Source organism: Myotis nattereri (assembly GCF_964212035.1).
Source record: "Myotis nattereri genome assembly, chromosome: 7".
Classification (NCBI taxonomy): Eukaryota; Metazoa; Chordata; class Mammalia; order Chiroptera; family Vespertilionidae; genus Myotis; species Myotis nattereri.
The window spans coordinates 20,189,356-20,202,681 of record NC_138082.1 but is presented as its reverse complement, the minus strand read 5'-3'; the positions used below and the strand labels follow the sequence as shown (position 1 = coordinate 20,202,681).

The window sequence follows — 13,326 nt, the reverse complement described above, 5'->3', positions numbered from 1 at the left end:
TTTGTGGGGAGAAGGATCATCAAAATCCAAGGATTCTGGCTTTGGGTGAAAGGAAAGGAAAAGTATATGCACCTCTACTCCAAGAAACATAGAAACTTGTGTGCTTGAGGCAGAGTCGGTGATCCAGCATTTATTTGTTCCTGTTAATCTATTGATATCACATATTTAATTTTTAAAAAATTTTTCTACTTTTTAAAAATTTCCAACAAAAAGTTAACAGGGGAAGGTATGGCACATGATTAAGGGTGGTATCGAAACCAAATGTTTTTTTTAACTTTTCTGTCAACAGACATCTTCTTACTTAAATTGTTTAATAGTAATGTGAAAATTCTAATGAAAACTGTCCTGGGTTTTTGGTTCATCTATTTAAAGGGTAAATCAATAACTCTAACTTTTGTACATAGCGAAAAAGATAGAATAGACTACACCATATGACCATATTCCTTTGCCCTTCTCTCTAAGAAACAGAACTCTACATATTTGGGAGTAGAGAGTGGAGGACAGGCAAAGGGAGTATGTGAGTAACTGCAAAAAGTTTAAGGGACAAAAGTTGCACATCTATGCTCTCTGAACTCAAACCATATTCAACTATTCCCTCTCCATTGCTCAATCCATAAGTTTCCCTTTTGCCTAAGATAACCAGAGCTGCTTTTCTTGCTTGCAACCAAAATAATCGGCATCCTCAACTCTAATCTCTTCTCCTTCCAATCTATCCTATACCCAGCCGTCATATTAATCTTCCTACAACACAGTCCAATGACAACCTGCTCCTCAAAACTATAAATAATGCCATGCTGCTTTCAAAATTAAGGCTAAACTCTTCAGCCTACCATTCAAAGCCCTTCCTAACTCAGCACAGCATGTAATAACACAGACTCTGAAGCAGGACAGCCTTGAGTTCAAGTTATGCTAGTTTGCTAGCTGTGTCACTTTGAATACATTAATGGAAGTCTTTTGGTCAAAATTCCCTTATCTATAAAATGAAAGTAACAAGAGTGCTTCATTAGGTTGGTGAGAAGATTAAAAGAAAAAATACAGGCTGTCTATGAGATACTATCCTCCATTAGCACACACTAATCTGAATGTGCCCAATACACCAGCAACCCAAATACTCGACATCACTGAGGAGGCCCTGCACTTTCCTGGTCTTCACCTTTCATCGTGCTATTCTTCCTATATGGATGGGTCACTACACTAGGATCAAATGATTTGCAAGTGATGGAGCCATAATCCTACCCTAGGTCTGACTCCACAACTCATGTTCTTAACTACACTACACTAGTAGAGCTTGTAGGCTACTGATTAGTCTACACATAATCCACCAAGAGAAAGAAAGAAACCATAACCACCACTACCACCTTTAACCAATTTCCCCTATTGCCCCTACAACACATACAAATATCCACAAACACTGCAACACAGCACCACAGATGAAAGGTATTTTTTTTCAAGGTTTGCCAACTAAACCTATGCTGTGCAGCACATAGTCTGGCAAGAAATCTATATAAACCTGATTTCTAACTTAAAACATCATTTGGCACTTCTAATCTTAACTCCTGAACATTCAGACACTCTTAGCTAGTTTCTAAGCCCCCTGCATAGAGGTGCCATCTAGATACACTATACAGATCAAATGAGTATAATATAAAAAGGACAACTTCAAAGATCCTAGCGAACATAAAGCAATCCAATAAACACAAATAATTTTTCTTATGCCCTAAATTACTTCAAGGAGCACATCTAGCACTTAAAAATAATCTTAAATTGGCACTCAGAAAAATAATCATCATGGAAGTAAGAAATGAAATAGAGTAAATAAAAAAACTTCCTTTGGTCACATTGATATAACCAGTTAAATTTCAAACTTTAAAACAAAGCCAAGTATTAATTAAGTTCTGTCACATGAGACATTTAAAGCTCAGAGAGATGGAATACTCAAGTGCACTCCTAGGAACCTACTTCACACCCAACAGATGAGCTAAAGGATCTACGTCTCATAATCCCCTCAAAGAGCTGTGTCTCCAGAACGCAGAGAAATATCTCTAAACAACAATAATACAAATCCCAGCCTGCCTCCTATCACTTTGAAGAACAGCTCTTTTAAGCAAAAGTGGATTCTCTTACTGTAATACCTTGAATAGTATCTTCTTTTGGAACTTCAGTTTCATCATCGTCATTCAAGCAATAAACGGTTTCTTTTTGTACATCTTCCTTTTTTAGGGTTCTTGCATCCACAACTATCCAAGACTTTTTAACTTTCTCCTGTAGAATCTTGTTTCAAACAAAAAAATAAAGAAATACATAATTAAATAAATGCAGAGAAAGCTAGGATTCCAATTGACATACTCTGATATACTCTTTACTTACAGAAAATCATCCAGAACAATTAATCTAGCTGAATTGCTTTGTTGGTTCTTACCTACTATGGAAACTTTAGTTTACTTAATAATTCTTTCTACATTTCATCTTTCCCTCAGGGTAAACCACAGATAAACATTAATATTAGTATATATTCAAACATTTTCTATATTAAACCCTCAGACCGAAAAAATAAAAGAGGACCATACATCTTGTCACCCCAGTTTTCATTAAAAAAGGGGAGACGTCTATCAGTAGCCAGAAATCAGTAAGAAAATTTGAAAGAAAACAAAAGCTAGATACTATAATGACAAAACTTTATGCATTCCAGAGAAAGGAAGGCCTGGAACTCATGACTAAATATTATGGAGAGAAAGAAAAAGGAGGGAATCAATCTCCATCGGCGATAATTCATAAAGCTTCCTTTTCTAGCATGCCTTTTCCTAAAAGATAGAGAGGATACAAATAGGGAGAGCAGCTAGAGAAGTAGTAACTACAGCACTGAGTAACCCACTCACGAATTGTCAGTTCCTTATGTAAGCATATTTGTCTGCCAGGTAACATTTCTGTAAAAATATGTGTACCAACTACTTACCGATTTATAAGCTAAAATCTTTATTGACAAATTGGAGCCAATGGTCAGTTGACAGGGCCAGGGCATGGAAGACCTCTCAGTTTTCTTAAAGACACACAGTTGTCTCAGACTCTCACTTAATGGAAAAAAAAAAAAAAAAAAAAAAAGGCAATCTGTAGTACTTTTAACAATAAAGATAAGTTAAAAATAAATATATATACAATGAGAGCAACAATTTTAAAATGTTAATTGTGCTGAAAGGATGCACTTGGTTTTCTAGGAGAAGTGAACTGTTGTCGATCATAAAGAGAGGAGGAACAGCTGGGGACGGCAGGAATGTGGCGATCACAAGTTGGGAGAGAGCCAGGTACACCTGAGTTGGCTTAGTGACAGGTAAAAACAAGTATCTCTATCTTCCTCTATTCCCACGGTTCTCAACCTGTGGATCGCGACCCCTTTGGGGGCCGAACGACCCTTTCACAGGGGTCACCTAAGACCATTGGAAAACACATATATAATTACATATTGTTTTTGTGATGAATCACTATGCTTTAATTATGTTCAATTTGTAACAATCAAATTGGGGGTCACCACTACATGAGGAACTCTATTAAAGGGTCGCGGCATTACGAAGGTTGAGAACCACTGCTCTATTCAATCTTTTTTTTTTTCAACTCAGCCAGTTGTTCTTAACATTTTTTTTCAGGGCCAAGGACATTTTGAGGCTATGATAAAAGCACATTCATAAATAAGTTTTCACACAATAGGAAGGGTTCATCAAACTCCCTGAAAACCACAGACCTGAGGATAAGAACTCCTCTCTAGGGTTTCATGGAGTGGGCACCACCCTATAATATCACAACTCTACAATTCTTATTTAATTCCAATTCTCCCAAATAAAAGGCACATGTATCTGTACAGAATGGAGAGAGTTAAATAAAGACTCTCCAGGGGATAAAGGAACTTCGAAGTCCATATTTTAGTTTTAAGGCAAAGCAGATAGAAAACTCTAGGTTTCTTACTGGGGAGAGAGGGGAGAACTTGAGGGGTAGCAAAACAATGTAAAGTGTTACTTCATGTGAACATAAATCCAGATCAATTCTACTTTTATCTGACCCCCAAACAACAGAGAAGATGACAGGTGATATCTGGAATTTGTGGTATTCACTAAAATAAGGAACAAAGAAATTAATGACCAAACACATTCAAAGCATACAGTCTAGATCAGCAGTCACCAACCTTTCAGACCTCATGGACCACCAGTGGTCTAGACTATGATTGATCCCCTTGGTACAGATGAAAAATACATCGAGAAAGAGGTAAAGAGAATTATGTGACATTATCCAGAGATGAAAAAAAAAAGATTAGGGACTGGTATACTATTTCTTTTATGAAATCAGAATATTTATTAAAGAACTGCTTATTCAAGAGTGGACCAGAAAAAGGAAAACATTAGGAAGCCCTATGATCAAACGAGAAATTTACATATTACAACTGAAAATTGTAATCAAGGTTTTCACTTCTCACCTGAAAGAATAAATTTCATCCAGCCCATCTTCACCTTCTAAAGACATCATCACCCTTTTCACCATCCGAATACCTTCTTTTTGCTGCTCAGTAATTCCTTTTAAAGGAAAGGAGGGCCCATGGTTGTCCAAGGGCAAGTTGCCATCTCCTCTGTCCCCAGTTCCATCTTCCTTGCCAATTGGGAAAGGCAAACTATCAGGAAAAGATCAGCATTAGTTAAGAACACAGGCTCTGAAGCCAGGCAATGAACTGGGTCCCAGTCCTGGTTCTGTCTCACTAGCTATGAGAAAATGGGTATGTCAACCTCTCCAAGCTTTAAATTTCTCATCTGTCATCTTATCTCTTATCCAATATTCTATGAGGGTTTTTTAATTTATTGATTTGAGAGAGAGAGAGAGAGAGAGAGAGAGAGAGAGAGAGAGAGAAAGGAAGAGAGGGAGAGAGAGAAGCATCTATTTGTTGTTCCACTTATTTATGCATTCATTGGTGATTCTTGTAAGTGCCCTGACCTTGGATCAAACCTGCAACCTTGGCACATCAGGACAATGCTCTAACCAATTGAACTACCCGGCTGGGGCTCTATCAGTTTTAAGTAGCCAAAGCCTCTTTGATTTGGTAAAAACAAGAAATTTATTGGCTTAAGTGACCAAATAATTGAAAAGGCAGGGTTGCAGGTGGCCCTAGGATGATTAGTCTCAAACACCATGCAGGTTATCTGACCTCTCTCTCTCTATCTCCATACTGAGTTTTCATTTGCTTTTATGCTGGCTTCACTCTCTCAGACAGGTGTTGTCCACATTGCCCATGGACCACTCAAACTCACATTACTCAACTCCAGTACCAAAAGGCAACTGATGTTGCTCTCTCTCAAGTCAAATATTATATATATATATATATGAATCACTCTCAAATTTAAAATATCTACACTAATAAAAGAGAAACATGCAAATTGGTGTCACTCCACTATACCCACCAGCCAATCAGAGCGACTATGCAAATTAACTCAACAAAGATGGTGGTTAATTTGCATACGCAGGCACAGAGGGAAGACTGAAGGCTCTGGCTGGAGTGAAGAGTGAAGACTGAAGAGGCTTGGCTTCTCTGCTGTGGCCGAACCAAAGGCCTGGGTCCCCAGTGCTGGAGGAAAACCAGTGCCGGCGGAAAACTGGTACCGGCAGCCAGGGGAAGGAAGGCCTATTGCATGAATTCGTGCAACGGGCCTCTAGTATATATATAATCTGGTTGATCTAGATATCAGACCTCTATCATTTTATTTGCTATAATTAAAATAGGGCTTCCTGTTTTAATTTTTCTATGTATAATAGCGCGACATATCTGCATATACTGTATTACCTATCAGATAAAGAGCTCCCAGGGAGCAGAGTGTGGGACACAGAGTTAGCATCAGGCTACTGCTGTTTCCATAACACCAACCAGGAAAAAGGGAAGAATGATAGGAAAATGAAGGGTCAGGAAGCTACCCGGGAAAAAGAGTTATAATAACAGTTCTTTCTACCCTGCAATAAACCAGAAATAAACTTTCTCAGTAGTTAGAAGAACCTAAAAACAAGGTCCAAGGAACAGTCCTGCTCAGAACACAATGCTTCTTTGTCCTGCCTGTATTTTTTCAGTCCATCAAGAATAATCAAATAACACAGGATACACAAAATAATAAAACCAAAATTTTACTTCATATGCTGGAGGTTTGTAGCACAGGAAGAAACTACCACCACACACACACACACACACACGCGCGCGCGCACACACGCACGCACACACAAATACAACTGGTCAAACCGTGAGCAAGTAGAAGAAAAGGCTGGCTGTTTCCCTCTTCAGCATGCTTTACAGTACTGCTCATGCGGAGTAAGTCAGAGAAAGACAAGCACCAAATGATTTCATTCATATGTGGAATCTGATGAACAAAATGAACCAACAAGCAAAATAAAGACAGATGACAGACTCACAGACAGAGAAGGCAGGATGATAGCTGTCAGAGGAGGGCACTGAGGGATTGGGTTGGGGGTGGAGGGATTGAGCAAAAAAGGAAAAAGAAAAAAAAAGAGCCCAGCCAGTACGGCTCAGTGGTTGAGCGTCAACCTATGAACCACGAGGTCATGGTTCGATTCCCAGTCAAGGCACATGCCAGGGTTGTGGGTTCGATTCCCAGTGAGAGGGACTGCAGGAGGCAGCCAATCAATGATTCTCTCTCATCGTTGATGTTCCTATCTCTCCCTCTCCCTTCCTCTCTGAAATCAATAAAGATATTTTAAAAAAAAAGAGAGAGAGAGAAAACTCATGGAAACAAATGTGATTGCTGGGGAGAGGGGGAGTGAGGAGAGGTGAATGAGGGTATAAGGGGAATAAATGGTGATGGAAGGAGACTTGACGTGGGGTGGTGAACGGACAATACAGTGTACAGAATTGTGTTTGGAATTGTGTACCTGAAAGCTGTATAATTTTCTTAACGAGTGTTACCCCAATAAATTCAATAAAAAGAAAAATAAATACAAGTGCAGTATACTTCAGCCATGTAAAGGCATCCTGAGATTATGAACAGGGAACAGAAGCCAAGCTGGGCTTTTGAAGTGCTGGGAAAAAAATCTCAATTCAATAAGAGAAGTGTCACTTTAAAAACTCTTAATTTCTGTGAGGTACCGTTTTAACAAGTTCCAGTATGATGGGTTATTCTGAACTACTTTTCTACAGAAAGGAGATGCCCCTCAACAGTTCTAAGAGGTACATACATGCAAGGAGGTGCTTAATTCCCCATGGCAGGCATTTTAAAGCCAAAGGCTTACCACTCTGAGCTGGAGACTGCTCAGGATAGCTCTCAGTCTGAAAAAAGGAGTGTCCCCAGAAGCCTAATAATTCAACATCCTGTAATATCACTCTGCTTCCACCAAAAATAGGACAAGAAAAAATAGGCTACAGACACAGCAGGAAGGATTAGTGCAGTCAAAGAACTTTCATAGAAGATAACGAATGGAAATGCCTAGAGGGGAAATTCAAGTTTCTGGGGAGGGACTCTCTCCCCAACAAACTGTGAAATACATTTCCCCTCTCTATTCATATAGCTCATCTCTAAATGCACATAAGCAAATTATTTTTAGATACATGTGTGTATCCTTTAGATCTGAAAACAGTTAAAAATCAGCATTATGTATGTTTAAAATGATTCTCAAGTTGACATTTCTCTCTACCCCCAAAATATCTACTGTAAGGAACCATTCTCTTGAGCTGTTTAAGAAAGAACTCCATCAATCTGGTCATTCATCGTTTGGGTCAAATACTCTAAGTAGGCAAGAGATGGACTGAATATGCTCAAAATTTTCCTTTAATTCATCAATTCTTTGAGTCTAAGAGTAATGAACAATCTGCTATTAAGCTAGATTCCTGTTTCACTGTGACTTTCATCATTTATCACCCAAGCTCAGAAGCGTTCCTGGAGCGTAGAAAGTAATCCGTGGATATTTGCTGAGGCCAATCATCTGACAGATCCCAACCCAGAGCAGAGCAAAGGCTCCTGGGAACCAAGCGCTCTGTAACGAGGCCCACTCGTTACATGTGAGAGCACAGAGTTTGTCTACAAGCATTATTCTTACAGTCTTACAAGAATTGCAGGGAGATATTGGATTTCTTCAGGTTATGAATTATAGTATCCAGCTGATCTTTGCTGAATGGGCTGCTGAGGTCAGTGAACACTTCAATATGCCTCTTCTCAAACTTCTTTCCTCTACAAGAGAGAGTTGTCACATTAAGAAATCCTCCTCCTGAATTAGTTCCTACAGATTCAAATGCACTTTACTTGTTTACTAAGCAGAAAGAGACTAAGGAATGAATCTAGGTACAGTTAACAAATGTAATTACCTTCCTTATAGAAGTCCACGTATTGCTGATACTCAGTTAAGTTTCTACCAAACATCTAGTCACCTAGTTATAGCTCATACTTTTAACAACATAGCATTTCAAAATTTCTTAGTATTTTGGAATTATGTCCCTCATTTCATAACTCTATCTTCAGGTAAAGATGTGGTCATTGTGATTAAAAAGCAGCCCCTTCCAGCCTCAGATAGGCAGAAGGTCAGTACTACAACATCAGCCTTGTAAGGGTTCAGTTGCCAAACACCCTGGTCTGACTCCTCTCACAGGGCTATGGCAAGATTTTGCAAAGAATGTATAAAGATTGAGAAATTACAATACAAATTTAGGCCTGAGATTTTTATGCAAATCATTATTCCTAAAAGTCAAGGGATGTGTTTGTGTATGTGTAGTCAAAGACACATATTTTAAAAGCACAGTAATTAAAAAATAATGAATTAGAAAATTGGCCAGAGTTACTATGCATCTAATTTCAATAACATATGGACCACACTACTTAGTATTTTTAAAAATTCCAGGTAATTAGCTAAGTCAAATAGGAAGGAACCTGTAATAAGCCAAACTTTTATTCCTCCCAGAGAAATTCCTTCCCAATATATTCCCTCCTCCTTTTAAACTTTTATAAGAGTTTGAACTCAACCACTGAATTCTATCAAATGTTTCCTTAGCCACACAAACATGCCATTTGATTAACAATGAATCACATAGTGCACTGAATATATCAAGCCATACAATTTTTGCAGAAAGACTCATTTCCAACTCTCTCCAGTTGAGACACTTACACAGTTTCTTGTTGAATCACATCCATGCACACAATGAGTGCATCCAGGACTCAGCTAGTTAAGGGCAGAAGATCTGACCAAACAGTCCCTTTATTCCAAGAACATGCAATTTTTTTTCCAATAAAGTCCATAGTGTTGGAAACTGTAGACACTAGGTTGACTGTGTGATGATTTAAAAGTACTTGCCCAATGACCCTTCTTCCAAAGTTTATTTCACTAATAATATACTCGCATTTGCTATGTTTCATACTATATATCTTGAAACATATAACTATGAGAAATAAAATAACCCAAAAGGTAATCTAACATATTTCACTCATTTAACCAAAAATTATGATGCCATTTTACAATGACTAGAACCCAATTTTTGTGATTAACAGTCCACTCTTAAAAATTAAGTGAGCCATAATGTAGCATTTGTAAGTTACTCCCAGCACAGCAGCACCTCCTAGTGATCAGGAAGGCAGTATTGTTAGAAAAATAAGAGTAACCCCTTTAAATTAGGGCACCTATGTAAGTCTCACAATTTGGCTATCAGTCTGATTTTTGGCACAGAAATATCCTCCATACAAGAAAGCATGGAGAATGCTAATGTTATACTCTTCTAGAAATACCTTCTCTATGTCCAAACATTTCTGACCATCACCACTATCAAACTCTCTGCACATCGTTGATACACACGTATACCCTTCGTATCTTCCCCTTCCTATGCCTCCCACCCTCTCAATATCACTAGTACAAAGAAGGAGCAAGATTCTATTCTGGAGGGCCTGGAATCCAGGCACCCAACCCAATCCGATTAATTTCCCATTAAATCCTAACACACATCACCTCCATGTCCTCAGAGCCAAAAATGTCATTATAGTCAGAGCTGGGACTCAGAGAACCTCACCGAACTAAATTATGATTCCACAGATTAAAGGAAATTTCTTAAGTCTTCTTTGGCTGAAAAAGGATACAGTCAGCTTGTTGAGAACCTGGTTGGATTTTGCTTTCAATGTCTTCCAGCAAGTTAAAATCTGGTAGCATCAGGTGTCTGTGCACTGTGATGTTCTGATACTGATCCTCACAAGCAAGGGCATTCTCGGTGCCATCTGTACCAAAAAGGACTAATGCAATTTCATCTTTGCTCTCAGCAAACACCTAGAGAAGAATGTTAGAAGGTTGAAAACCATACAGTATCACCTGGAAGCCATATAGTATAACCTAGATACCTATCCTTCAGGGAGAGAGACAACCATGCTTCCCTATGGCAGGTTCCTGGGACCACTGTCAACAACAGTATGTTGGGCTGGATGGCCCATGGGATAAAGACAATTTCCTAGGTTCTAAGCAGACTTTTTCATGAACTATATAGGTACCACCCTTCATTTCAGCACAATTTAGGGTGGGGAAATAGGGTGGTAACTGCTCTTGAAGAATTCTAGCAAAATCAAACTCTAATTCTGAATGAAAACTAATTACGGATAATTTGAAAAGATTTTAGTCTGTCTTTCTGGAATAACTATTCAAGGTTTAAATTTTCCAGAGATTAAAAAAAAAATGTTTGATGGTTCATATCCTATAGCCCAGGAATTTCACTTACAGGTGTAAATACCATAGAGAAATTCTTAAGCATGTACACAAGGACACAATGAGCAAGAAAATTCACTTCAGCACTGTTTATAACAAACAGGGCAACACTGGAAACAAGCGAACCGTCCTTCAACAGGAGGAGGCAAAAAAACATCGCAGAATATTTATACAATGGAATATTACCACCTAGTAAAAAAACAAAAAATTTGTGCAATGTTTATCAACAGGAAGAAATCTCAAAAACGTAAGGTTGATAAAAAAAATTACATGCACCATATAATAACATCACATAGTTTTGAGAACTGCACAAAACACTAAGTATTATTTATGAATATACTTATGTCCAAAAGTATAAAATAAGCACAATAACCACACAAATTCTGAGAAAAAGAGGGGGGAAAAGAGGAAAGAAGAGGATTGGAAAGGGATACACAAGGGGCTTCCCATTTATCTGTAATATTTTATTTTTTAAGAAAAAAAGAAAAAGAAACATGGCAAAACTTTAGGGTTGTATATTGCTAGACAATGGGAAAATATGTTCCCATTATACTATTCTCTGCATCTGCCTCTTTTATGAAACATTTCATAATCAAACAAAACAAAACAAAAACAGTATCTGACACAATAGGCAGTCTTGTTCCCATCTATGATTAAACCTTTTATATCAACTGGGAGAAAGCTGCATGGGGAGAAAATGAAATTCTGGCATTCTTCATTTTTGCTTGGTCTGTTAAATTCCCCAGTCTCTTCACAACTCGTTATAATCCCTAGTTGTACATGCAGAAAAGGTCCCAGCTGCTGGGGTTCAAACATGTCCAGCACACCAGTGGGACATACTTAAATGATATGATATCTTTTAAAAAATCATCTCTCATAGTTCCAAGGGACTCTCTTGAGACCTGTTTAAAATAGAGATAGCATGTTACCAGCAAAAGGTAACTGGAATAGGCACAAGGTAGTTGAAGGCCTTGTTCAAGATCATGAGATAAGTAAATGACATGTTAGAGCCAGGATTCAAACCTAGGCCATCTGGCTCTAGAGACTACTTTTAAACATGACTCGACATTGCCTCTTGTGTCTGGGAAAAACTGTAATATTCAGTGGAGGGACCAAAAATAAGAGAAGGAAAAACTATCAGGCTCTAATGATAGTTGAACTTGCATAGGAGCATATGTAAGAAAACTCTTCGGATTGCAGAAAACACTGAGGCTGGACACTGTAAACAGGCCGGTATCTTGCATCACTAAAGTGGAGGCAATAAACAGCTAGAACATGAGTTATAAGTTCAAGGCCAATCTGACTCTTACCTGTCGCTGCACAAACATGGTCATCACCTTCTTTGCCAGTTCGAATGGAGACTCTTCACCAGGAAAGGAGTTACTCATGGCAAAGCCCACATCCATACACAGCACAACAGCTGCCTGGAAACAAGGTCCCAAAGAATGTTTGAAAAATGTTAATAATAGCCAATAAAAAAGAGATATGTCCTTTGTTTATTTCACCCGAATAACCTGTACTGATCTTTAGGGGATGCATGACGAAGGGAGAGGAAGTGTTCTACTTAGAGAATAGATGTAAGACATAAATTTTACTATAGAGAAAGTTTAAATAGTCCTAATATTTTCTAAAAGCTAGAAAGTATCTGTCAGGCAGGCGTATGCTCCAGGCAGGTGCTGCTCCTTTAGCCTGAGCCCAAGAATACACCGAGGGGAAGCAGGTTTGCAAACAACCTGCAAGCTAGAGCTAAGTTCAGACCAGCTGAGCCCCAAATATATCAGAAAACTGCAGTTGATCTGCAGACCCACAGGCTTTTGTTGTAAACCACTAATCTAGGGCATAGTTTTTCATAATGCATTTTGTGGCAATAGGTGACTACTACAATTTATATATGCAAAAATGATCACAACACTTTGCATTGGTTTAAAAACTGAGGATCTAAAATAAAGATCAAGACACCAAATCTATTCTAGTAGCCGACAAAGACATATAAACAAACAATACCAGTACAATGTTCCATGACAGCGATATGCAGTGGGCACTAAAGTACACACAAGGGAGGAGATGCAGGAGGGATAAAGAGGCATAAAAAGCTGCCTGGATATGAAACTTGGGTGAGTCTTAAAGAATGAGTAGGAGTCAATCATGTAAATAAGGGAGTTACAGATAGAGGGAACCACATAAAGACATCCAGTCATTAGATAGCAATCATGTATGTAGGAGATGAAGAAAACAGGAAAAACATAAACTAAGAGGGATACACATAAAATCAATATTTGGCATCCAAAATTTAACTGAATAAGTTGAAGACTTGAACAAATAGCAACTAATAATTTCAGAGTGGATTATAAAATGAGTCACTAGTAGGACATGGCTATAGCACTACATCCCCCTAATTTCATCCTCCAAAATATTTTAGATTGTGTCAATGGCTTATTGAATCCAAGTAAAGAAAAGAAAGGGCTTATGGTGAAAAAAAGACTGGATTAGCAATCTGGAGACCTGAGATCCAGTCTCCATCTTTATTATCAACTAGTGGCCCGGTGCACAAATTCATGCACATTGAAAGAAAATTAGTTAGAATATTTTAATATCGCTATTCGCCCTTTCTCTATAATAAAAGAGTCAACC

At 38.2% G+C, this 13,326-nt stretch overlaps 1 protein-coding gene across 2 annotated transcripts in view; it reads right to left on the bottom strand.

Annotated features, from left to right (window-relative positions):
- The window catches only part of XRCC5 (X-ray repair cross complementing 5), an 81,801-nt gene that overhangs the window by 65,484 nt on the left and 2,991 nt on the right, over positions 1–13,326 (bottom strand). For both annotated transcript variants that reach the window (XM_081095419.1, XM_081095420.1), the window contains exons 2-8: positions 12,006–12,119; positions 10,083–10,266; positions 9,124–9,172; positions 8,073–8,195; positions 4,460–4,651; positions 2,954–3,068; positions 2,133–2,271 (exon numbers count right to left, since the gene is read on the bottom strand). In XM_081095419.1, the coding sequence (XP_080951545.1) occupies positions 2,133–2,271; positions 2,954–3,068; positions 4,460–4,651; positions 8,073–8,195; positions 9,124–9,172; positions 10,083–10,266; positions 12,006–12,119 (916 nt within the window). The remainder of the gene's footprint in view (positions 1–2,132; positions 2,272–2,953; positions 3,069–4,459; positions 4,652–8,072; positions 8,196–9,123; positions 9,173–10,082; positions 10,267–12,005; positions 12,120–13,326) is intronic.